Here is a 23,118-nt window from a genome sequence, read left to right as displayed (position 1 = left end):
TCCTGGCCTGGCCCTACACGCTCAGCCCCACTGGCTACAGAGGGGCTGGGGAGGGGCAGTGGGGGAAAGGGGACCTGTCCCGCTCCCAGAGAATCCTGCTCTATCCCTGACCAGGCTTGGAAGCTCATCTGACATCCAGGTCTCAATTTCCATGCCTGTGAAATGGGCATGACACAGGAAGGTGAACTGAGATGCCACCAGCATGGCCAGTTAATGCCGTGACCACACAGCCCAGGTGAGTTAGTGGGGGCTGGAAAGGTAAGGACAGGTGCTAACGACAGGAAGGCACCCACCCTCACTCCGCACCCACCTCCCCTGGCAGAGCCAGGCTCCCTGGTGCACCCCAGCCCAGTGCCCACTGGGAGCTGACCCCCTCCCACAGAACCTGGGCTCTGGCCTGGGGCAGAAGGCCTCCCGGACCCTGCGGGATGCTGGCAAGAGATGGTCAGGGAGGGGCCGTGGGGCCTCGACAGTCTTGCCAGGTGGGACAGGTGGACCTGGGATGGTGAAAGAGGGGGAGCGCGGTGCAGTCCAGATCCCAGACCCAGCGTGAGTGCGTGCAAGAGTCTGGCTTTGTCTGCGGGAAGCCAGGCCCCTTTGCAGTCCCGCCTGCCACCCACAAAAGGCATTCAAATGAGAGACAAATATTTGAGCCCGGAGATAAAGCCTAGCCCGGCCTCTTTGGGCTGCCCAGGCAGCTCCCAGGCCCTCATTTGGGCATTAATTGGATTTCATTTAGAGATTTGCATGCTATCAATGTGAGCAATGGCCAGCCTGTGGGGGCCAGCCAGGGGAGCCCCAGGGCTTACAGGAAAATGCCAGGTGGAGGGTTGGGGGGAAGGACTCAGGAGCCTTGAGTGAGCCAGCATCTCCTCACTAATAGCAGGACAGCGCGGCGGTGGGGGGGCACCAACCTGGGCCTGGGCTGTACTGTGGGACAGGCAGTCTGGGGCCTGACCTGGACCCCATGCAGAACCAGGACAGGGGGACAAGCAGGGAAGGCAGAGTGGGTCCCGCCAACAGTTCTCCGATGACGCCATCCTCCCCATGACACCGGCTCCCGTCTCCCCACCAGTGGCACAGCTTCCCCTCCTGGGTGGTCAGGACAGCCCTGGGGGGGGGGGGCTGTCACGTGATGTCACAGGAACCCTACCTAGGAAGGCCTAGAGCCTGTCCTACCATTCTGGGGGCTTGCTGAGGTCCCAGAAGAACCACCTCATCCAAGGCCACCTGGTGACCTGGGCCTGTGTGTCCTCAGCACTGCCCACCCTACTTAGGGGCCTGTGGCCTCCTGCTAAGCCAGCTACACCCTACAAAGGGGGCCTGGAGTGGGTCATGCCGCACCCAAGGGACGAGATTGTCACAGAAAAGGTGTAGGTGGGGCCCTGCGGAGGGGGAGGAGGAGGTGGTCCCTGGGGGCTGGTATTACTGGAAAACCCTTTGTTTCTGCCTGTTACAGGCTAGAATGTATCCTCCCCCCAAATTCATATGGCGGAGTCCTCACCTCCAGAACCTTATTTGGAATTAGGGTCTTTACAGAGGTCGTCAGGTTAAGTGAGGTCCTCAGGGGGCCTCTGGTCCTATATGACTGGTGTCCCTACATAAAGGGAATCATGGCCCCGGGCACACCCAGGGGGCTCGACAGGCCAAAGAGAGAGGCCTTGGGAGGACCCAGAGCAGGATGGGGAGACAGGGAGTCCTCCTGTTTCAGTCCCCCAGCCCCGACCATGGTGTTGTTACAGCCCGCCACTGCCCCTCCCGGGCCCCTGCTTCCTGCCGAGGCTTTGCCAGGCCCACCATCAGGTGCGTGAACTCTGGGGCCCGGTTTTCCTGGTCGCTCACTTTGCTGGTGGCAGGCGGGCAGGCAGGCCCTGGCCCTGAGCCCCTGCCGTCCCCTGACCTTGTCAGAGCAGGCACACACACCCCCTTTGGCATGTGGCCTTGGGCAGGGGCTGCTCTGGGGGTGCTGGCAGGGTGACCCCCGTCAGCAGGCCCCTCCCTGCCTCTGGGAGCTCTGGTGACAAAGGCCTATTTCAATATGGAGGGGGCACTGGGGTCCCAGCCTCCGTGGGGGGCCCTGCTGGGGGCAAGGCTTGCCGGCTGCCGAGAGCTCTCTGTGGCATTCAGCAGCCCCCACCCTGATTGATTTGCCTCATTCATCACAGCCAGCAGCTGGGGGAGGGGGGAGGGGGGTGGGGACCAGAGCAGGCACCAGGCAGGACCCACAGGGGCCCCAGGAGGTGGGCATGGGTCAGGACAGGCTCTCTCTGTCACCCTCCTTTTCCTCCAGACCCAGCCAAGGAGCTCTCAGGGCCCCCGTGGATCCCGTCCAGAGCAGGCCCGGGCCTCTGCCCCTCCCCAGGTTCACCGCCTTGCAGAGCCGGGGTGTCCGGAAGCCTGAGCTGCACCCTGGATCCTGTCTGTCACTGCCTGCTCACAAGACCCTTCCCACCAGTGCTCCCAGCAGAAAAGCTGCAATACCGGTGTCCCCTCCAGGCAGGTGTGGGGGCCCAAGGGAGGCGTGATGGGGGCTTTGGCCCAGCTCTGTGGACTGAACCTGCAGGCCTCTGGGTACCCGTGGCCCTCAGGTCATCCAGTGAGGCTCCCTGGGCTTAGAAGTGGGGGCGAGACCCCTTGGAGGGGCACATGGGGAACCAGCAAACTCCTCATCTTCGGGACTGTGGATTCCTGGGGGGCCTGCCCCCCCCACATCATTACCCAGAGGGCACAAAGAGCTCAACAGCTCACAGCTCAGGAACGCTGTCACCTGGCCCCTCCCTGGGTTCCTGGAGTAAAGACGAGGGTGTGGCCATCCCCAAAGCCCACCGCCCTGGGGAACCCCTGCGGAGAGCCACCCACAACCTCCACTACTGGGAAAGGGCCAGGAGCCCTGCTGGACCCCCTTCTCCCTTACCCCCACCAGCAGTTGGGCTCTCCCGCCCCCTCCACAGTCTGAAAGACCCCCAAGCCTCACCAGCACCCCCAACCCCCCTGCTGTGGTTAGACCCTTCTGTCATCCCCCCAGATGTTGACTCAGGCCTCCTCCTGCTCTCCTTCACCCAGGCCCCCCCCAAGGAACCCCACAAGGGTTCCCATCCCCCACCCCACAGCCAGCTCTCCCCTCAACCCCAGGACACTCTGCCCGCCCCTGGAAATTCTACCCTCTGCTCCCTGCCCAGCAGAGCCCTCAACTCCTGGACACAACTCAAGACCCCACCTCTTCCTTCCGTGAATGGTCCCCTCCTGGCATCATGGCTTTGGTGTTCTGGACCTCCATGGAGGACCCTCCCTGCTCCCTGTTAGCACACACGGCCAGCCCCCTTCCCAAGGTCGCTCCCCAGACACCTGGTGGAAACTAGACCAGCAAGATAGGAAGACATCATCCCAGCCCCCGTGGAGCGCCTCCGGGTCGGCCCCTCAGAAGCCATGCATGTGCACGGCCTCCCTCCCAAGGTCTCAAGGCCCCCCCACGTTTGGGTAAGCACACAAGGGCTGATGTCCCTGAGTCCACCCCAGGAGTGAGAGTCAGGTCCTCGGGTCCAGCTTCGGCCAGCGGCTCACTCCGGGCAGACCTGCCTCTGGACAGCGCTGTGCTGTCGCCTGTCCATGTGGAGGGAAGGGGAGCACCGCGCCCCCGGGGCCCGGCCCAGGGCAGAGCTGCCGGCCCTCCCTTCTGGGCTGAGTGGGGCCTCTTGCTGCTGTTCGGGGGAACTCTTTCATGGAGCAGGAACCCAGTGCTGCTGCCTCTGTATGAGCCCCCCCAAGTCCCCAGCACTGGCAGACACTGGCCGGGTGCCAAGGAGGGTCCCGTGCAGTTCAGCGCTGTCTGGTTGCTGGCTTGAAAGTCTCAGTACTTCCACCGTGGAATGTGTGTGTGCTGGTGCAGGTCTGTGGGGCAGAACACACGTACGTCCTCGCCTACGGGAGTCCACCCCATTCCCCTGCCCAGGAACAGAGTCCCCAAGGACCCGCGGCACACTCCTTCCCCCAAGGGTCCAGTGAGTCCATCACTGGCCAGCCTTAGGACCGACTCATCCATGCTGCTTGTGGGTTAGATCCCGTGTCCCCCACTAGGGTGTAGGGTCCGTGAGGGCAGGATTTCCCCTGGACATGTAGTGTATCCTAAGTTCCTCGTGCAGAGAAGGTGCCCAATAAAGGTTTTGGAATGAATGGGAGTGGGACCTGGGTGGGCCAAATCAGGCTGCCTGGATGTGGGGACTTTCGGGACAGTCCTGTGTCAGCGGACCCCCCAGTGGACAGCCTAGGCAGATACATCTGTTTTCTGACATGTTCAGGACAAAGCCACAGGGTGAGTTTTGGCCACAGAGATGCCCCCAGGACAGCAAGGCAGGGCTCCTTGGGGTGCCCGCTATCATGAACAGACAGGAACAATAGACTGACCCCAAGCGAGAGCCTCCCGCAGGGCTGGTCATCTGGACTGTCCCAGCCCTCGTGTCCTCCCCAGCCCTGCCTGGTCCAGAGTCCGCCGGGTCTGACTTTGTGCGGTCACTTTAGTGAGGGTCCTCAGCTTTACCCCCAGTCCCAAAGCACCATTTCCACCCCCCATCTTATCGATTGGGGTCCCCAAGCTAACTCCGCCCTCTGGCTCCCGATCACCTTCAGACAATAATCAGCCCCACCGCCAGTGGGGTGCGAGGCCTGGGCTGGGGGCTCCTGGGAGAGCCCTGCAGCCCCCCAGCAGACCTAGGCTCAGCTGGGCACCGGGGCTCCTGGGCTGCGGTGTTGTCCCCAGGACAGCCACCACTGCCATGCCCTCCAGGAAGGGGAGTATTGCAAGGACTTAGAAATGACGCGACGCGGCCCTGGGTTTGAATTTGAGTCCCATCATTTTCAGGCTCTGTGACGTCAGGGGTGCAGTTGTTCCAGTCCTGTAACGGGGCACCGCTTGGCATTCGGTGAAGGACAGATGGGGACACGCTCTACCAAGAGTGAGCCCGCAGGTCAGTGTGCCCAGGTGACATGCCTGATGTCCTGGCTGAGCCCCAACCACAGCCCTTGCCCTCCCAGCAACATCCCTGCCCAGACAGTTAGTGACCTGGTCCGGTCACCACAGGTGTGTCTGCCCACGCGATGCAGTGGCGGGGACACGGCACCTGCTCTGAAGGGCGTGCGGGAACCGGAAACCGCATTGGGGCCCGACCATCGGCCTGCTTCTGAGCCCCGTCCCCTCCCCGACAAGAACTATGGACATGGAGAGTGGACAAATAACTCCCAGAAGGGTGCCGTGGGCGACACCCAGGACAGGGGCGGGACGTGGCCCCCAGCCACGGCCCAGTGCCCTCCGTGGGCAATGCTAATGAGACGCCTGCAGGGCCCACTCCGCAAGTTGCACGTGCGGTCCTGGCTCTACAAGCCTGCTGTGGGAGACCTTTCAGGGACCAGAGGGCGTGTGAGGAGGTGAAGGTACCGTTCACCGAGGCGGGGAGTGGCTCTGGGTTTTCCCTTAGAGATACAGATGAAGAACTTCCAGCCAGAACGGTATGTTGGGGTTTGCTTCAAAGCAATGTGGGGGCGGGAGTGGCAGGGTGCATAGGGTGGGAGTGGCCTGCACCCCCAGTGGACACTGGTGATGGAGGCTTCCCAGAGGCTTATCCGGGGCCGCGACACCGGCCAGCCCTGCCACGCACTCACCCGCACTGCTTGTGTCCCCCGACTGAAGTTCCTGACACTTCCTGGTGCACAGGAGGTGTCCAATAAAGGCTTTAGAACGTTTGCATGTGTCTGGAATTTTCCAGAGCAACAGCAAAACAAAAGTGATAACACTCAGGGTTTTCAGAGTTTCCTGACAGCACATGGGCCCAGGCCTATGACAAGGTGGAGGCGGGGGGCTTTCCTGCGGGCCCATTCCCCCATGCGCTCCTCCCCCAAACCCATGTATGACGGTTCCATCCTGCCCACCGCCCTGTGTCCAGGCCTCTCGCTGGGGTTAAGGCGAGGAATCCTAGGACCTGTGGTCAGGGAGGTCACTGACCAGGCAGTGGGTCCCTAGGAGAAGGGTGTGGGGTGCCCCCTTCTGTTCCTTGGATGAGGCCTGGTCACTCGGCCCTGCAGCCCCGAGCCACAGCTGCTCTACTGACCCTGGCCCAGCCTGCGGCTCATCAGACCCACTGACCCCGTCACCATGGTTACCCCGGCCACCTGCTCTCCGCCAACACTGGCAGCTCCACCTCCCAGGGTTCCAACGGCTCTGACCCAACCACTCCCTTTCAAAGGAAGGGGTGCCTCCAGCACCCTAAAGGAGCCTGGGGGATCCCCACCAGCCCCGCCCCACCCTTGCAATAAAAGAGAGCTTTGGGCCCCGGCACGACTTCAAAGCGCTCGAGGCCCAGGTCAAAGGTAGGGCTGAGTAATCTCTGCAGGCTTTCTTGGCTGGGGGAGGCGGGGGGGGGTCTTCCTTGTTCCTCTCAAGGAGCCGGTAAACAGAGGCGGGCAGAGGCCTCAGACACAGGGGCCGGGGGCCCAGCACAGGGTGCCAGACCAGAGGGCCACCGCACAAATCCTCCCACGACCTCATAGGGCAGCTCTGCTGTCACTCCCCATTTGTGGGTCAAGGGCCTCACCCAGGTCACCCAGGTGGTGGTGAGCAGTGGGGATCTGAACGGGGCAGCCTGGACCCCAAGCTCTCAGCCCTCCCACAGGTCAGACATCCCCAGGCCCCAGACCCTCATGGTCATGCCAGGCAGTAGCCCCCCAGACCCCAGTGTCCCAGCTGTGAGCAGCCCTACCTGGACCACCCACCAGCTCCCCGCCACGTGCTGGAAGTGCCTGGCCCACAAGGTGAATTGCTTTGGCGCAGCGGTGACCAGGCTGGGCTCCCAGACCTCACACCTCTGGCCCCACCCCACAGAGCAGGGGGTGGAGTCCAGGGAGAGGGGACCACAGGGGCCAGGCCTGCTGGGTCACACCGTCCCACCCAGGCCCTGCCCTCCCTGGGAAACGGGGGCCTCAGGGCATGAAGAGGGCCCCACACCAGATACGCAGCACTGATTTATTTCTGAAGTTCACCTGCCCTAAACAGGTTTTCCAAAAAGGCCGGTCCCCAGCGGGGAGCACTGCCTGCATGGACCCAACCACTGCAAGGGGCCGCCTCCCAGGGACACTGCCCCTCAGGGGCAGCGGGTGTCTAGGTCCCGGCCAGGTCGGAAAATTCCAATAGTGGGGTGGGGCGGGGGAGTAGACCATCTTTATTGTGTTCCCAGTCTGGGGATTTTTTTTGTACAAAAATAAGTCTTCATATTGCCGGTGTCCTTGGGCAGTTCAAACTAATATGCAAAAAAGAGAAGTTCCGTGTCGTTATAAAATCCTCTCCCCTTCAAAAATCTCCGCGTTGGTGCCCCAGTCCCACCTCAGGGCAACACCTCTGGGGGCAGCTGGTCGGGGTCTGAGGAAGCTGCCAGCCAGGTGGGGGTCAGGCCGGGACCGTTTCCACACTGGCACTTGGTCAGGCTGGACGGCACGGGGGACCGACGGCGGAGTCCCAGCTTGGTGGTGGCTTCGCCGGCGGGGACGGTGGGCCCGAGGCGCGGACCACCCACCTCCCGGGCGGTGAGCGTGCTCGTGGCTCCGCGTCCAGAGCTGCGGCTGCTGGAAGGGGAGGGGGGACGGGGACGCACATTAGTGCGGGATCCGGCCCGGCCCCGCCGCCCACAGCGAAGCCTGCAGTTTCCTTTGCTTGGTTTTGGAGCTCCAGTCCGTGGGTGCCTCGGATTCGGTCTGCGGCCCCGAACGGGGCGGGGGCGGGGCGGGGCGGGGCGGGGCTGGCGCTCCGAACCGCAGTGAGTCAGGGCTCCGCACCCGCCGACTCATTTCTGCCACCCGGCCCGGGCGCGCGATTTGCAATGCAAAGTCACCCCGCCTCCCAGCGCCCTGCTCTGCCCCGGGATCCGCGTGCACTCGGGGCCTCACCCGCCCGAGGGCCCCCCCTCCCTGCTCCCCCTTCGGCTCAGCAGCGAGAGGAAGTTTTGCAATCCCGGACAAACAAACGCCGGTCTTGCACAGGCTTGAAAAAGTTTGGGGAAAATGAAGTGAGCGAAATCAAAGCCGTCACCCGGGCCTGGCGCTGCGCTTGGCTGCTCTCGGGGACGCGAGCCGCGAGGCTGTCCACTCCACCCCGCCCGGCTGCCCCTGAGCCGACCCCCTGTTCCCCGACGCCGGAGGTTACCTCGGGGGCGGAGCGCTCAGTAGCCCCCTAACCAGCTGGAGAAGTCGAGCAGCTCGCGCTCCACTGGGCTAAGCGCGCCCTCGCAGCCGCTGTCTTCTGAGGAGTAGGCGGAGCGCGGCGAGCCGGGCTCCGAGCTGCCCCCGCGGCCCGGGGACGACGAAGCGCAAGAAGGCGAGGCGACGGCGGCGGAGGCGGCGGGGGTCCCGGGAGGCCCGCAGGACGCGGGGGGCCTCGCGGCTGGCGCCAGCAGCCCCTCGGCCAGCGCGGCACGCACAGCATCGTGCTCGGCCAGCAGGCGTTGCAGCGCGCGGATATACTCCACGGCTGAGCGCAGCGTCTCCACCTTACTCAACTTCTTGCTGGCGCCGCCGTGCGGCACGTGCTGCCGCAGCGCCTGGAACCCCAAGTTCACCAGCTTCACGCGGTTGCGCTCGCGCTCATTGCGCCGCGCCACAGCCGCCGCGCCACCCCCGGTCTCCGTAGCGCCCGGCCGTCGCCGCCGGCTGCATCGCAGCAGCTCTGGGGATGTGGGTCGCCGCCGAGTGGTGCAGCCGCCGGAGATGCCAGGCGTGGAGGGCGCGGGCCGGAGCAGCGCGCAGCTGTCCATCGCACACGCATCCACTTGCCCTGCAACTCCTCCGAGCCCCCGCGCGCAGCAGGAGGGGCGGACAGAGGAATGCGGGTCGGTGGGAGTAGGACAGAGCCCCAAGGGAGCCCCTGGCACTGTGCCTTGGAGCGACTCCCCAGAGTACTCGTTCCAGGTCGTCTGGGGGCCCAGGGACAGCGAGGCCCAGGAGGCCAAGAGGTGGCAGGCCGTGCGCGCCTCGGAGTGTGGGGCGCTCGTGTCCCGCGCGTGCGGCCGGACGCTCCCCAGGTCTTCCCAGCGCAGCGCAGGCGGCTTGGTTTTAAATGTATAGATAACCCTCCTCCGCGCCGCCGCCGCCTCCTTTCTCACGCCCTCCTTCCCTCGCCTCGCCCTCCCGCCACGCTTCGCCCTCCCCCTTGCGCACACAACCTGCAAACACCAGGGCGTGAGCGCGTCCCCCACCCTATCTCCCCGGGCGGAGTCTGCAGGTCCCCAGTGGGCCCCAAGCTCCCAACAGGTGCTTAGTGAGCCCCCCAAGACGCAGTGCGCAGGTCCCGTGTGCGCCCCCGGCCCGACTTCGGGGCGCTGTCAGCAGGTCTCCGGTGAGACCCCGCTGCCTCAGCAGAGTCCACAGGTCCCGGGTGCAACTGTCGGGTACCCCACCCCAGCCTGCGCTCAGCCCGCTATCCCCGGACGTGTTGATCACCCGCACGCGCAGCACGCGCCGTGGGGAGGAGGGCGTGGCCTCGTGAAGGCTTAGCTCTCCCGGAGGCGCGCGAGACCCCCGGGGACAGCACTCGCAGCGCCTTCTGTCCGCGACCCCTCCCCCCCCCCCCCCGCGTCCCAGGGGGCGGGGGCCGGGGTCTCAGCCAATCGCAGCCAGTCCTTTCGGCCAATCGCGGGGGGCGCGGCCTCACGCCCCGCCCCCGAGAGGAAGCGCGTACGCCAGGCGCGTGGATCCCCGAGCGTCGCTAACAAAGCTGGGTGCTGCCAGGCGGCTCCCCGCATGCACACCTGCTTCGCGCTCCGCCGCACACCTACGTATTCCTCTGCGGAGAGTGGGAGAGGGTGATATGGCCCTTTGGGCAGGACGGGATTGGAGGAGTGGTGCGCTGGGGTTCAGGTTTCTGGGGCGCCTTTCCACCATCCCCGCACGCACACCTTCTGCCTGTGGTTTCCCGGTGCCTCCAGCCTTGGGGAGCCTGGAAGCCGAGGGTCTGGCAGTTTGCACTGGCCGCTGTGAACCCGGGCGGCGGTCAGGCTTTGAGCTACCCCTGCAGGTTCTTCATTTGGCATATTCCCCTAACCTTCCCCCACTTCCTGCCTCCTGGGCCCCTTACGCTCTGGCCCCTCCTCACCTTTGGTGCTGACCCGCTATCGTGGCCCTGGCTCCGTTTTGCTCAGCACCCCACCCCGGGCTGGGGCCTCCCTCTCCCACTCGACCGGCACTGAGACTGGGCCGGTGGGGGAAGGTTTCGGGAAAGCTGCCTCACACCAGGGCAGAGCCTGGTCTCCCAAGGGATGAGGGACAAAAAGGTTTCTCCTTGACAGATGGGGAGAATCGTAGGGGTCTGTGGGGGCAGGGACTGCGGAAGTGTGCAGAATGAACCCTCAGTGGGAGAGTTTGTACCCCCCCCCCCCCGCCACCGCAGGGAGTGCTTGCCAAGTGGCTGGGCCCTCAGGAGGCTGTGGCCCCGCTGGGTTTTGCCGAAGGTGACCAGATCCTCCTGGATCAGGTCCGCTGGGAAAGGAGTTCTGCCGGGAGCCATTTCCCGTTCTGGCTGGGAGAGGCCCTGGATTACCCCCCCCCCGCAGGGAGCCCCCTGGGGCCTTGTGCTGTCCACCGGCTCCAGTGACTGTGCAGGATCTCCTGGCAAGTCTGCTTGGCCTTCCTGCTTTGGGGTGTGACCTGGCGGCTAGCACCTGCCTGGGGCCAGGTGGGGTAGGGCCCCATTGTCACAGGAGGAAGCTGTCTTAGAGAGGACATGGACTGTGTCCACAGTCACACCTCTGGCCAGTGGAGCAATCTAGGTAGAGATCAGGGCCCGGACCTCTTCCCTGTCCAGGTCAGGAGCCTTGGCTCCTCCTCTCTCTGGTCAGAGCCCCCCTGCCCTTCCCTGGTGGTCAGTTGGCAAACCCCAGCTGGAGATGGATGCCACGTCAAAGGGAAAACCCTAGAATCCCGCAAATGGGCTCTTGACAATCTTTGTCTGGACTTCTGCTCAGCATCTGGGGCCCAGAGACCCTCAGGTACCTGCTCTGACCCAGCAGACCACCCAGGCTCTAGAGGCCGCTCCGGTGGTTTAGTATTTCCCAGGATCCTCTGGTGGTGCCTCTGTGGGCTGCTACAGCGACATCCACTGGGGGTCGGCTCGGGGGACAGCAGGAAGGCTGGGCAGCTTGGTCTGGCTCTCCACGTGGCCCTCCTGCTGCGCGTCAGGGCTGGCTCTGACCGCTGGAGCACAACCTGAAGGGTGTGGAGTTTCTCTCTGAGATGGTGCAAATGTTTTACAGTTGACCGTAGTGACGGTTGTGCAACTCTGAGAATGTGCTAAAAACCAAGGAATTGTACACTTCATTTAAAAAGATTTTATTGATTTATTTATTTGAGAGAAAGAGCGGGGAGAAGGGTAGGGAGAGAGAGAGAATCCAAGCAGGCCCCATGCTGAGTGTGGAGCCCATCGTGGGCTCGATCTCACGACCCCGAGACCTGAGTCGAAACCAAAAGTCAGACGTTTGACGGACTGCGCCGTCCAGGTGCCCCAAATTGTACACTTTAACCAGATGAGCTGGGTGGTATGTGGGTTCTCCGCAATAAAGCTGTTAGAAAGATTGCAAACACAAGCATGCCGCTTGCCAGGTCTCTGCCCTCACCCTGGCACCCTAGCTGACTGGTTGGCACACTCCTGGGCTCTGCCCACTCTTCAGTCTCCATGCCTGAGATGTAGGGCAGGGGTGGGTAAAGCCCTTCCCCCTCCCCCAGCCCTTGGCACCCACCCTTCCCCTTTCTGTCTCTGTGAATTTGACTTCTTTATGTCCCCAAATACGTAGAATCCTGCAGTATGTACCCTTTTGTGCCTGGCTTCTGTCGCTCGGTGTGATTGACGTCTTCCAGGTGTGTCCATGTTGTGGCAGGTGTCAGAATATCCTGCCTTTTTCGGGCTTTGTGTGGATGGACCACATTTTGTTTATCCATTTGTCCATCACTGGACACTGGGGTGTCCCTTTCATAGCGGATGTGATAACGCTGCTGTGAACGTGTATGTACACGTCTCTTCCAGACCCTGCAGTCTCTTGTTTTGGGGGGTACATCCAGAAGTGCAATTGTTGATCATATGATAAGTCTCCCTTAAGCTTTCTGTGGCCACTTCACACTGAACTCCAGAGCGGCTGCCTCAGTCCGAGTTCCCACCAACAGTGCGTGGGAGTTCTGGTTTTCCACATCCTCACCAACACCTGTCACTCTCTGGGGTTTTTAATACGTTTCTTGATAGTAGCTAAGGAATGTGATTTTTTTTTTTGACCACTTAAAACTGTAACAAGTGGGGGCGCCTGGGTGGCGCAGTCATTAAGCGTCTGCCTTCGGCTCAGGGCGTGATCCCGGCGTTATGGGATCGAGCCCCGCATCAGGCTCCTCCGCTGTGAGCCTGCTTCTTCCTCCCCCACTCCCCCTGCTTGTGTTCCCTCTCTCGCTGGCTGTCTCTATCTCTGTCGAATAAATAAAATCTTAAAAAAAAAAAACTGTAACAAGTGTTCTCCACCTGCGGGCAATACAAAAACAGGCAACAGGCCACAACTGGCTATGGTTTGCTGACCCTTATGCTGGATGACCCACATGTCTCTGACACCTGGACCACTCGACGGACATCATCCCACAGGCTCCTCAAAATGAACTCCCTACGGGAGCCCATTACTCCACTGGCCCCCTCCCCAGTCAGTGCTCAGGCAGCAGTGTGTGAGCTCCCACCTGCTCCCTCACTCTCTGCTGTCCGCCAGCCCTGCCATCTCTCCAGCCACATCACCATCTGCCCTCGGATGCTGCCTCCACCGCCTTCCTGGTCTCCTGGGTTCAGGCTTTGCCCCCTCCCCCTCTGTCCACTGCCTTAGAGCAGGAGTGACCTTATGAAGGCAAGTGAGGTCATGCCTTGGCCCTCGGGATGAATCCAAGCCCCTCTGCACATTGCCCCCACCCCGCCACTGGAGTCCTGTTCAGCCTTGATGTCACATCACCTGGAAGCCTGCCCTGCCCCCTCTTCAGACCTTGCTTCACACAGCCTGTCACTCAGCATGCCTGGGGGGCCACGTCCAGAGGGAAATATGGTGCGTCCGTGGTGCGTCTGTGGTGCGTCCGCGGTGCGTCTGCGGTGCGTCCCTGGTGCGTCCGTGGTGCGTCCAGGGACCTGAAGCTTGAACGCCTGCATGAACCTCATTTCCCACAGCTCCTGCTTCCCCTGCAGCTGGATTCCAGAAGGCTCCAGGCTCCCAAGTGACCTGAACACACAGATGTGACCCACGTGAGGGCTACGGCCAGAGCTGTGTGCTTGGGGAAGGTGCCAGCCTGGCCCAGCTGGGCTCCCAGCCTCCCCACTCATGACCTGACCCAGAGAACACAACTAGGAAGCCAGAGCCTCTGAGGGGCAGAGACGGAGCCGGGCAGCGGCCTCGGGCTGTGTGTGGAGTGAGTGGGGAGCCCAGACCAAACTGGCCAGCGGTCACCCTGCTCCCCAGGCCAGGGGCCATGGAGTCACCTGTGCCTCTGCTGCTGCCCCCACATGGGCCCAGTCGTCTCACAATGGCTTCCCCATTGGTCCATTCCCCAGAGGGTCCAGATACAGCCCCATCGCTCCAATGATGGGGACCCAGAGCCTCCAACCCCAGACTTTCAGGGCTCTGCGACCCTGTCCCATGGAGCCCATGGTGGGTTCAGACTCGTCAAGTACCCCCAAAGCAGAGGCTGGCATGACCTCACTGTGCGCAGGCACCTGGGCTACCGTGATCACTCAGGGTCAGGGGCAGAGCTGGCCCTGGATGCCGAGGGATCTTCCTTCTTTGGGCTGTGTCCTGCTTCCACCGGCAGCCAGCTCCCGATCCTCTTTGCTGGATGTGAGCCCCTCTCAGAGGCATACCACCGTGTGCCAGACGTGGTGGTGTCCCGGGAACACGGAAGGGGAGAAGGGCATATTTCCCTCTGGACGTGGCCCCCCAGGCATGCTGAGTGACAGGCTGTGTGAAGCAAGGTCTGAAGAGGGGGCAGGGCAGGCTTCCAGGTGATGTGACATCAAGGCTGAACAGGACTCCAGTGGCGGGGTGGGGGCAATGTGCAGAGGGGCTTGGATTCATCCCGAGGGCCAAGGCATGACCTCACTTGCCTTCATAAGGTCACTCCTGCTCTAAGGCAGTGGACAGAGACACAGCAGGAGGAGGCAGGAGGAGGCTTCGGTTCCAGACTGGTTCAGGTGTTCAGGAAGCCCAGCCGTCTGCCGCCTGCAAGCTGGGGACCAGGGGGGCTGGTGGGGTGATTCAGCCCCAGCCCATCAACCCAGAATCCTGGGGCGGTCCAACTATGAGACGCCCTACAGGACCCGCTGTGTTCCAGACACTCTTCCTTCCTTACCCCCAGCCAGGATCAGTCCGCACCCCCAACTCTGTACCTCCCTTCTCTGCCTATAGATTCAGGGACCCAGGGGGCCCAGGGTGGCAGTCTGAACTTCCAGTCCACCGGAATCACCGTCTTCTGATGGAAGCATCCCGCCCTCTGCAACGGAGACCTCAGGGCAGCAGAGCACAAGGTCGTGGGGACGGGAAGCAAATGTTTGGCTGGGAGGCACTAGGGGTAATAGTGAGTGGTGCCCCGGCCATTTCCACCCCCCTATTCCTGGGCCCATGAATCCTGGCTCTGGGAGACATGGCCCCATACGTCAGTCACTGACTCAGAGCACAGACGACCTTCAGGAGCACTTGCCCCCAAGTCCTGGCCCTGCAGGGTACCACCACCTCGCTGGGGCTGGAACCAAGCCTTCAAAGGCCATTCCACTGTCCTATCAGCCAGCGGCTACAGGATGGTGGGCCCACGGTGAGGCCAGTGAGTTCCGTGAGGGTGGAGCCACGTCCCCACTTCGTTTGCTGTGGACCGAGTTCCTGTGCAAAGCTAGGGGTGGGACACCAGGACGGCGGGTGGGACGTTCTAGGGGTCCACGATGTCTCGGTGGAAGTGTGGCGTGAGGGGAGGGCAAATCTGTATCCCGAGTAAGTGTCTATTCCAGTAAGAACAGAGCCCAGCCCTTCCCACCACGGGGGCTGTCCAGTGCCATCGGCCTGCCAGGACGGGTGCCGGGTGAGGGTGTCCACCGCTGGCACACAGGGCACACAGTGGGGGCCAGAGCCGGTTGCGCCTTGGTGCATGATGTCCCTGCTGCTGAGCCACACGTGGCTTCCACCCCTGCCACTGCGGCCACTTTGTGCAGGAGCCCAGGGGTCGGTGGTCGGGGTGGCTGGGGAAAGGGGCTGCCTGGCACCCCCAGAACAGGCCATCCTGCCCTCCTGAAGATGGAAGTCCACTGCCGAGCTCCCCCTGCGGTGGGCATTCACACGGGGCACAGATATCCCTGTTTTCCCTGTCCACACACCTCTTCCCCAAATTCCCTTGTCATCAATTTCCTGGTCATGGTCCTTCCAAGTCCCCAACTGTCCAGCCAAACCACTGACCACAGCCCAGGAATCAGCGTGTAATCTTACGTCTGGCCGTTTCTCCTTCCGAGCACAGCGCACAAGCAGGCGCACTGCCCAAAGTCCTGCCCCCCGGGAGGGTTTCCCTCCACCATGACCTTCAGGGACGTCCCAGGGAGGGGCTGTAGCGTGGCAGCTGTCAACACCGGGTGGCATCTCCTGAGCCCGGGACAGACCCATCTGTAAGCCGGGCCCGAGCCTTCTCTCCCCCGTCAGCTGACCGGAGGGGACTCCCCCCAAGGCCCCAGGCCAGGCCGGGAGAGAGGAGCCGTGCAGCAGGAGGGGCGGCCGTGGTCATTTGGGCCACTTGTTCATGGGACTTACTCGTGCCTTCAGGGCCCGCGTGGGCCTGGCCACGCACACACCACTTCCACGGGATGACAGGTGCTGTGTGCCCAGCGCTGCGGCTTGGTGGCTCAGACAGCTCGCCGCTCGCGAGGAGCAGTCCGGGGGGTACGGTGACTCGGTGGCCTGCAGCCGAGCATTTTGCCTCTACGAGACCCAAAGCTGTTTCTCAAAAGAGAGCAGTCACGTGGGGCAGACGGCGGGGTCTTGCCCCCAAATCCCAAAGGCCCATGCCGAGGGCTCCGGCCGGCATCTCTGTCCACACCGACCCCGCAGGCCCAGGGGCTCTGCTGGGTCACGCGGCCCTGCCCAGCTGCAGAGCCATCTCTTGTTCTGGGCCCCACGCAAAACTAGCGGCTCTGGGGGTCCCCCTGGATGGGCTGGAGTACCACCCCCCCAACGAGGGACTAGTCGCCCCCACAGTCCAAGGAGGCCCGCTAGGCGTCGAGCCATCCCTCACTTAGGTGACACATCTCGACACCCCTGGACCCCTAAAAGTCTTGCCGGAGTAGAAGCCCCCAGACTCCGTTGGATTTGTCTCTCACCCTCTGGTGTGTGTCTTACCGCGCAGTCTGGGGCCCTTTGGGCTTCCTGGCCCCTGGGTCTGCCGGCAGCACGGCCACGCAGCAGGGCGGGAGTGCGTGGGCAGGGCCGGTGACGGACGTCCGTGCGAGTTCAGTTACAACCCAGGCCTGGAGTCGGTCGCCCCTGAGGTGGGGCTGGGATGGCAGCAGCGGACGGCGGGCTGCTGTCCTGCCCCCCCAGGACCCGCCTTCCTCTGCACGGGCCAAACAGGTGAGGGGACAGGGGTGTGGTGGGAATCGCATCGTGGGGGGAGGCCACCCCCTCCGCAACACCCCCAGGGACACAATATTGCCCTACGGGGACTCCCTTCCTGGGGAGAGGCCATTCTGGTGGCACCATGTGGCCTTTCCCGCCATCACCGCTGTCCCTCCACGATCAGGGAACCGCTGTGGGAGCCTGCCAGCTGCCCGGGGTGTCTGTGCCAATTGCGCTTTTGGGAGCTGGAGGGGCCGCCGCCCGGTGGGATCTGGACCCCCTCCGTAAGGGCCCTGGGCTACAGCCATATTGATGGCCCGGCCTGCACGAGCCCCGCCTCACCTGCTGGGGACAGGGGCGTTTGCGGCTTCTGGGGATCGGGGTCACTTCAGAGCCCAGGTCCCACGGTCCCCAAAGTCTGCTTATCCCGCCCCCTCACCTCCCGGGGGGCACAGTCACCCTGGTGAACACTGCGGGTCCTTTCGGGGAAGGCAGGGAGAAGGGGACCAGCAGGGCCCCGGGGTCCTCCCTCCAAGCAAGGGGTCTGGGTCCGCGAACTGGCTCGAGCCTCAGAGTTGACCGGGGTGGGGACCGTGGGTCTCTGCTGTCGGGGTTCAGGGGGTGTTTGCTCGCTCTACCCGGGACGTGTCCGCTCCTACAGACGGAGTACAGACCCGGGGGCGCCCCATTGACTTCCCTGCTAGGAATGCCGTGATCCAGCAGCCGTCCCCGCGGGGGTCTGCGAGCCAGACTGGACTGCCTGCTGCCTGGACTCTGCCATCCGTCCCGGGGACCACGGTCCGGCTTGTGTTTGGTGGCCACGGACCGCACCTGCCGGGATCCCATCGCTCTCACGGCCTTTAGGCTCCCAGGTCAGAGGCTGCAGTTCCCCCGTGAGGTGCACCTTCAGAGAAGAGCCTGCCCCGGGCCCCTCTCCGTCGTGGTGACATGCGCATGTCGGGACCCCTCTCAGATTTACTCCCCAAGGTTCTGATGAAAGTCATGTCTTCTGAACCCTTGCAGCGTGGGGGTGAGCTCATCTCAGACAGCAAACCCGCTCCAGTTTTCCATCCTCCCTAAGCCTTGGCCAGGGGAGGTCAGGCCTTTCTGGCCACTCAGCGCAGGCCACCTTTAGGTCCGGGTATCAGCCACCTGAGCTGTGAGAGCCCTTCCTCAGGCCGCACGCTGCTGACGTTAAATTCGGCCCGGCCCCACTTTAGGTCCCTGCCAGCACCGTCCCCCCCTTCCCACAGGTGTCCCCCGACCTCTGTCTGCGGCATGAGAAGCCCCCGTCGTGCCCTTGGAGCGCAGTGCACCCTCGCAGGAGTCACACTTCGTTTCTCGCCCTCAGGGCCTGCCGGCACTTGAGGCTAGTTTTGACTCTAGAAGCAGAGGGGCGGTGGGTTGGGTCCTGGGGTGGGGGTGCGAAAGCCCCTGCCCTCTGGGGCTGGGGGACATCTCCCACCGAAGAGCAGACTCGTCCAAGTTTAGGGCTACAGGATCCCCTGCTTCTCCAGGGTCGCCCCACTCATCCCTACCCCACCCTGCAGGATTCCAGTCTTCCAGGTCAGTGCCCTCACGTTCACAGCAGACACCCCTGCGAGGCTGGGAGTTCAGGGTACGTTGCGGTTCCGCCCATCACAGGATGCGGGTGCATCGGATTTTGAGCGCGTCCGCCCTGCAGCTGGAGCGCACAGGGCCTCCGTTAGGGCAGGGCACACACAGGCTCTTAGCTCGTTCCTGTGGCTGTGAATCCCTGAGCTCATCCTTTTCTCGAACCGCTCTGTCCAGCAGCCTTAGGAGCAGCCAACCGATGTCATCGTCTCTGGTTTTCCACAAGGTTCAGAGTAATCCAGCTGCTGGTTTCCTGTAAGCGGCTGGTTCGGAGGATGGAGGGGTTTTATGCATCCCTGTTGTCAGATCATGCCATGGGCTCTCCGTGCGGTCTCCGGTACCAGCCATGGAGTCATTCACATCTTCCAAACAATCCAATCAGACTGGAGAGCCGGTTTCAGAAACCCCAGAGCCAATTCAGAGAACTCGTCCTTAACGTCCTTTTCCTCCAGAATCACTCTTGGTGCAAAAATCTCTATTGGTTAGGGTTCTCCAGGGAAAGAACCAGTAGGAGATACGTGTCGATCATAGATACTCCATCCCTATAGGTTCTGTGGGTATTATATGAATAAGATAATACTATGAAACTTTAGGACAATACGGTCATCAATGTAGATGAAACAGACAAAATCTTTAAAAGACCCAAACTACCAAAACTCATTCAAGAATAAATAAGGAACGAGAATAGCCCCGTAAGTTTACAGTACATTATAGTAAAATAAAAACTTCCTATAGAGAAAACTCCAGGCCGAGATGGCAAAACTGGCAAATTCTTTCAAAGATTTAAGGAACACATAAAGCCAGTTCTACACAAACTCATCCAGAACAATTAAAAAGGATAGAATACTTCCCAGCTCCTCCCATGAGGCAGGTATTACCCCAGTACCAAAGTCAGACGAACACAACACAAGAAAAGAAAACTGTGGGCTGATATCCCTCACGAACATAGATGCAAAATTTCTAAGGAAAACCTCAGCAAATCAAATCCAACAATATACAGTGGGGTTTATTCTAGGAACGCAGTTTAACATTCAAAAAATCAACTCAATTAATTGACAACATTAAATTTAAAAAGAAAAACCACATCGTTATCTCAATAGATACAGGAAAATCATCGGACAAAATCCAAGTCATTCATGATCAAAATCCGAACAAACTAGGAATCAAAGGAACTTTTCTCAACCTGATAAAGGACATCCAACTTAATGCTGACAAACTGGATGCCCTCCCTCTAGGACCAGGGACCAGACAAGGATGTCTCTTCTCAAATTTCTACATAACCTTGTTCTGTAGGTTGTAGCCAGAGCAATAACGCAAGAAAAAGAATCAAAAGGCATCCAGATTGGAAAGAAAGAGCAAACCGTTCTTACAGAGAACACGATCACCTATGAAGAAAATCTGACTAAATGTACTAAAACAGTATTCTAATTAAAATGAGCTTAGCAAGGTTGCAAGATACAAGATCAATATAGACAATGAATTGTATTGCAGGGGACTAGCAAAGAACATTTGGGAAATGAACTTCAAAATGCCACTTACAATAACATCAAAAATATTAAATACATAGATATAAATATGGCAAAAGACGTTCAAAACCGCACACTGAGATCTACAAAACACTGATGGAAGAAATTGTAAAAGACTTAAATAAATGGACAGATACCTGGTATTCATTGATTGGAAGATCCAATATTAAGATATTAATTTTCTCCAAGTTGATCATTACATTCAACACAATCCCAATTAAAATCCCACCAGGATTTTCTGTAAAAATTGACAAGCTGATTTTTAAAATCCGTATGTTCTCTGTACACATTTATGTTTATTCCTCAACTGACACATTATTTTATCTGTGGAAGCTTGAGGAGGGTATCGGGTTGGAATGGAGCACATCATAATTTTTGTCTCTAAAGTAATGGGAAATTTTTTCATTTAATGGCTTTCCCGTTCACAGAAAGGCTCCCGTGAACAGAGAAGTATTTTTAAGCATGGGATACATGTATGTATGCAAGCATTTGTCTCCAAGCTGTCCGCTTTAGTCTTCGTTCTTGTGGCAATCCCGTGCAGTTTGGGATTTTTACATCAGGCTTCCTCTTAAGTCCTTATGTCAGGCAGGCAAGTCCCTCTGCTGTTCTTTGTTTCAAGCTGACAGTCCTTCTGGTGGACGTCTATACTCCATTATCAGTGTGAGTAAGTACGTCAAGCATTTCCAACTCCCAGCTGACCATGCGCTCGGGATTGCACTGGACGTCTCGGTCAACTTGAGGAAGATCGGAACCGTTGTCCTATGAAGGCATCCTCGCATGAGATGTTTGTCTGTTACTCCAAACAATATCGACCAGGGTCCTCGTTTGAGTCTAGGATTCTCCACAGGGAGGACTGAAATTTTGAGATACTGATTTTGTTACAATGGTAAGTGGTACCTTGTGTATATCTTACTGTGTTTTCTTGTGGGTGACTGCGGCCTCGTGAGTGGGTATCTGGTCCCTCCCCACCTTCCACGGCTCTCCGTGCACCCTCCAAGATCTATTTCTCTTGTTTGAGAATTTTGTGGGCAAAGCGGGTGTTTCTGTGACAAACATTCTAGATATGCTGAGGCTTGTTGTTTCTGAAATGATCTTTAAATAGTAATTATACCCGATAAAATCCTCTTCGCCAAGTTATTTACCTTCTGCGCTTTCAGAATGTAATTCTTTGTTCATGTAATTCTTGAGGAGAATGTTACGAATCTCATTCTTATCTTGTAGGTGGTCTGTGGGTTACTCTGGAATGTTCCAGAACTTTGGCATTTTCAAGTGTCACTAGGATGGGGGCGCCTGGGTGGCACAGCGGTTAAGCGTCTGCCTTCGGCTCAGGGCGTGATCCCGGCGTTACGGGATCGAGCCACGTCAGGCTCCTCTGCTATGAGCCTGCTTCTTCCTCTCCCACTCCCTCTGCTTGTGTTCCCTCTCTCTCTGGCTGTCTCTATCTCTGTCAAATAAATAAATAAAATCTTTAAAAAAAAAAGTGTCACTAGGATGTGTGGTTTCCTCCTCATCTGTCCTATGGGCTCCAGAGAGCCCTTGCTTGTGTTTCTTTCATTCTGAGGCCCTTACTTTTTTCCTTCCTTGAGCATCTCCTGCTCTCCTCTCTCTTGTCCGCGTGTGGTGCTCTTGTCCGATCGGCCTATCTGTGCTCACCTGCCCGTGCCTCTCAGCTTCCTGAACCACCCCTGATCCCCACAGGGGACGGCTCACCTCACTGATGCATCTGCCTAGGTGCCCGAGCCGCCACGTGACTGCTCGCGGTGTCGCTCTGCGGCCATGTTTCCCACCCCTGCTGCTGGCCCCCGGCCCCCGGGATACGCCTTCTCATCCCCTCCTCGTGTCACAAACACCATCCCTTGTGCGTGCGGGTTTCTGTCTGGATTCCTTGAACCTCTTGGCCCATCCGTGTCCATAGTTCTGCTCCGAATGCTGCGTGAGCGTCAGACCGTGGCTTCTCTTTTCTGGTAGGTCTGCCCGGGAATTCACGTTCCTCCTGAAATGACACGACTCCGCTTGGTGACGCATAGTGGGGAGGGCTGACACCTGGCCTGGTCTGGGTCTCCCAGGCGGTCAAAGAACAGGGGAGGGGCTTGTGTTTCTTTCTTTTTTATTTGCTTAAAACATATCTATTGGTTCCCTTCCTTTGAGACAGTCAGGCTGGGGAGAGGAGGCTGGGGGGTGGGGCGGCGATCAAGGACGAGGACACGCCAGCAAAGTCAGGAGGTCACTTACGTGAACAGGGAAGAATGAGGTGTATGTGTTGAGGATGATGGAAGCCAGGGTCGCGGTCAGAGAAAGGAGCGACAAATGTGGGACGAGGGAGTCTAGTACAGACCCTGCGGTGCTGGGCTCGAGCCATGGGAATCGCGGTAAAGTTGTGATTTGTAATGTACAGGGATGGGCAGAGCATGAGAGTAGATGTGCGAGAGAGAGTTCCCAGCTGATCCACCCTGGAGAGCTGATGCCCAGATAGCGCTGTGCACCCAGCCTCCGGATCTTGGCTTTTAAATACCATTCTCCACTTGAAGGACCCAGAGCTTCCTGGGGCCATGGCCGACTCCAGGGCTGGGGAAGGGAACGTCCAAGATGAACCTGGAACATCGTGTAGTGGAAAGTAAGGAAGGTGCTCGAAAGCCTGTGGGAATTTATCAAAATGACTGAGGAGCCAGCTTGAAGGGGCTCCTACCAGCCCTATCTGGCATCAAAATCAATGAGAGTAACAGTCACAGCACATCGCATGAAACAGAGATTCAGGAGTCCGTCCTGAAATCCACGTGCTCACTCATGGAGGAGGAAGAGGAGAAGAAGCTCGTTCTCTCTCTCTCTCTCTCTCTCTCGCAGAATTCCACCTAATAAATGCAGGAGGAACAGTGAAATTGGAGAGTGGTCCTTCGGTAAGCATCATGGTAACGATTATTTGAGCGTCAATCACCACGTGATGCTAGGACACGTGAGGAGCAGTTTGAGGACAACAGTCACGGTTTCAGGGTCTGTCCCCACAAAATGTAAACGACAGAGGCAAAATATTAACTTTACATTTTGGAGAAACCTGCAACTGGGTGCTCAAAGTCAGCACGGCCAGGCCCCTCTGTTGGCCATGATGGCGAGACTCGCACCACATTCACCTTCCACTGTGAGCAGCCAGAGCACGGGACGCATGTGCGGCAACTGTTTTCCGACGTGGATGACAGGCAGGGACAGATCCTCGGAGCACAGCAGTGAGCCCCATGCTTTCTCAGCTGAGCCTGGAGGTCTCCTGGGGGCGGGGGCTGGAGATGAGAGTCTGGGAGGTTGAGGCGAGTAGAATTTGTAGGGAGATGCCTGGAGAGAGAGGGGAGGAGGAGGGAAGAGAGGGGGTG

General features: G+C 59.8%; 1 protein-coding gene and 1 long non-coding RNA gene across 15 annotated transcripts in view; both read right to left on the bottom strand.

The window, feature by feature from the left end:
* Positions 1-7,182: 7,182 nt before the first annotated feature.
* Positions 7,183-9,578, bottom strand: ASCL2 (achaete-scute family bHLH transcription factor 2). The gene is made up of 2 exons (XM_019800578.2): positions 8,183-9,578; positions 7,183-7,605 (listed from the first exon to the last, which is right to left on the bottom strand). The coding sequence occupies exon 1, from the start codon at positions 8,787-8,789 to the stop codon at positions 8,199-8,201; it is 591 nt and encodes a 196-aa protein (XP_019656137.2). The 5' UTR covers positions 8,790-9,578; the 3' UTR covers positions 7,183-7,605; positions 8,183-8,198.
* A 9,648-nt stretch (positions 9,579-19,226) lies between these two features.
* The window catches only part of LOC105238031, a 14,227-nt gene continuing 10,335 nt past the window's right edge, over positions 19,227-23,118 (bottom strand). For 9 of the 14 annotated variants that reach the window (XR_004621276.1, XR_004621272.1, XR_004621263.1 and 6 more), the window contains one exon: positions 19,227-23,080. This is a non-coding gene — a long non-coding RNA (uncharacterized LOC105238031). The remainder of the gene's footprint in view (positions 23,081-23,118) is intronic. The other 5 variants (XR_004621265.1, XR_004621266.1, XR_004621274.1 and 2 more) reach the window with 5 other exon arrangements.

Source organism: Ailuropoda melanoleuca, chromosome 16 (assembly GCF_002007445.2).
Source record: "Ailuropoda melanoleuca isolate Jingjing chromosome 16, ASM200744v2, whole genome shotgun sequence".
NCBI classification, from domain to species: Eukaryota; Metazoa; Chordata; class Mammalia; order Carnivora; family Ursidae; genus Ailuropoda; species Ailuropoda melanoleuca.
The sequence above is the reverse complement of the archived record's forward strand: the minus strand, read 5'-3'. Positions and strand labels throughout refer to the sequence as shown.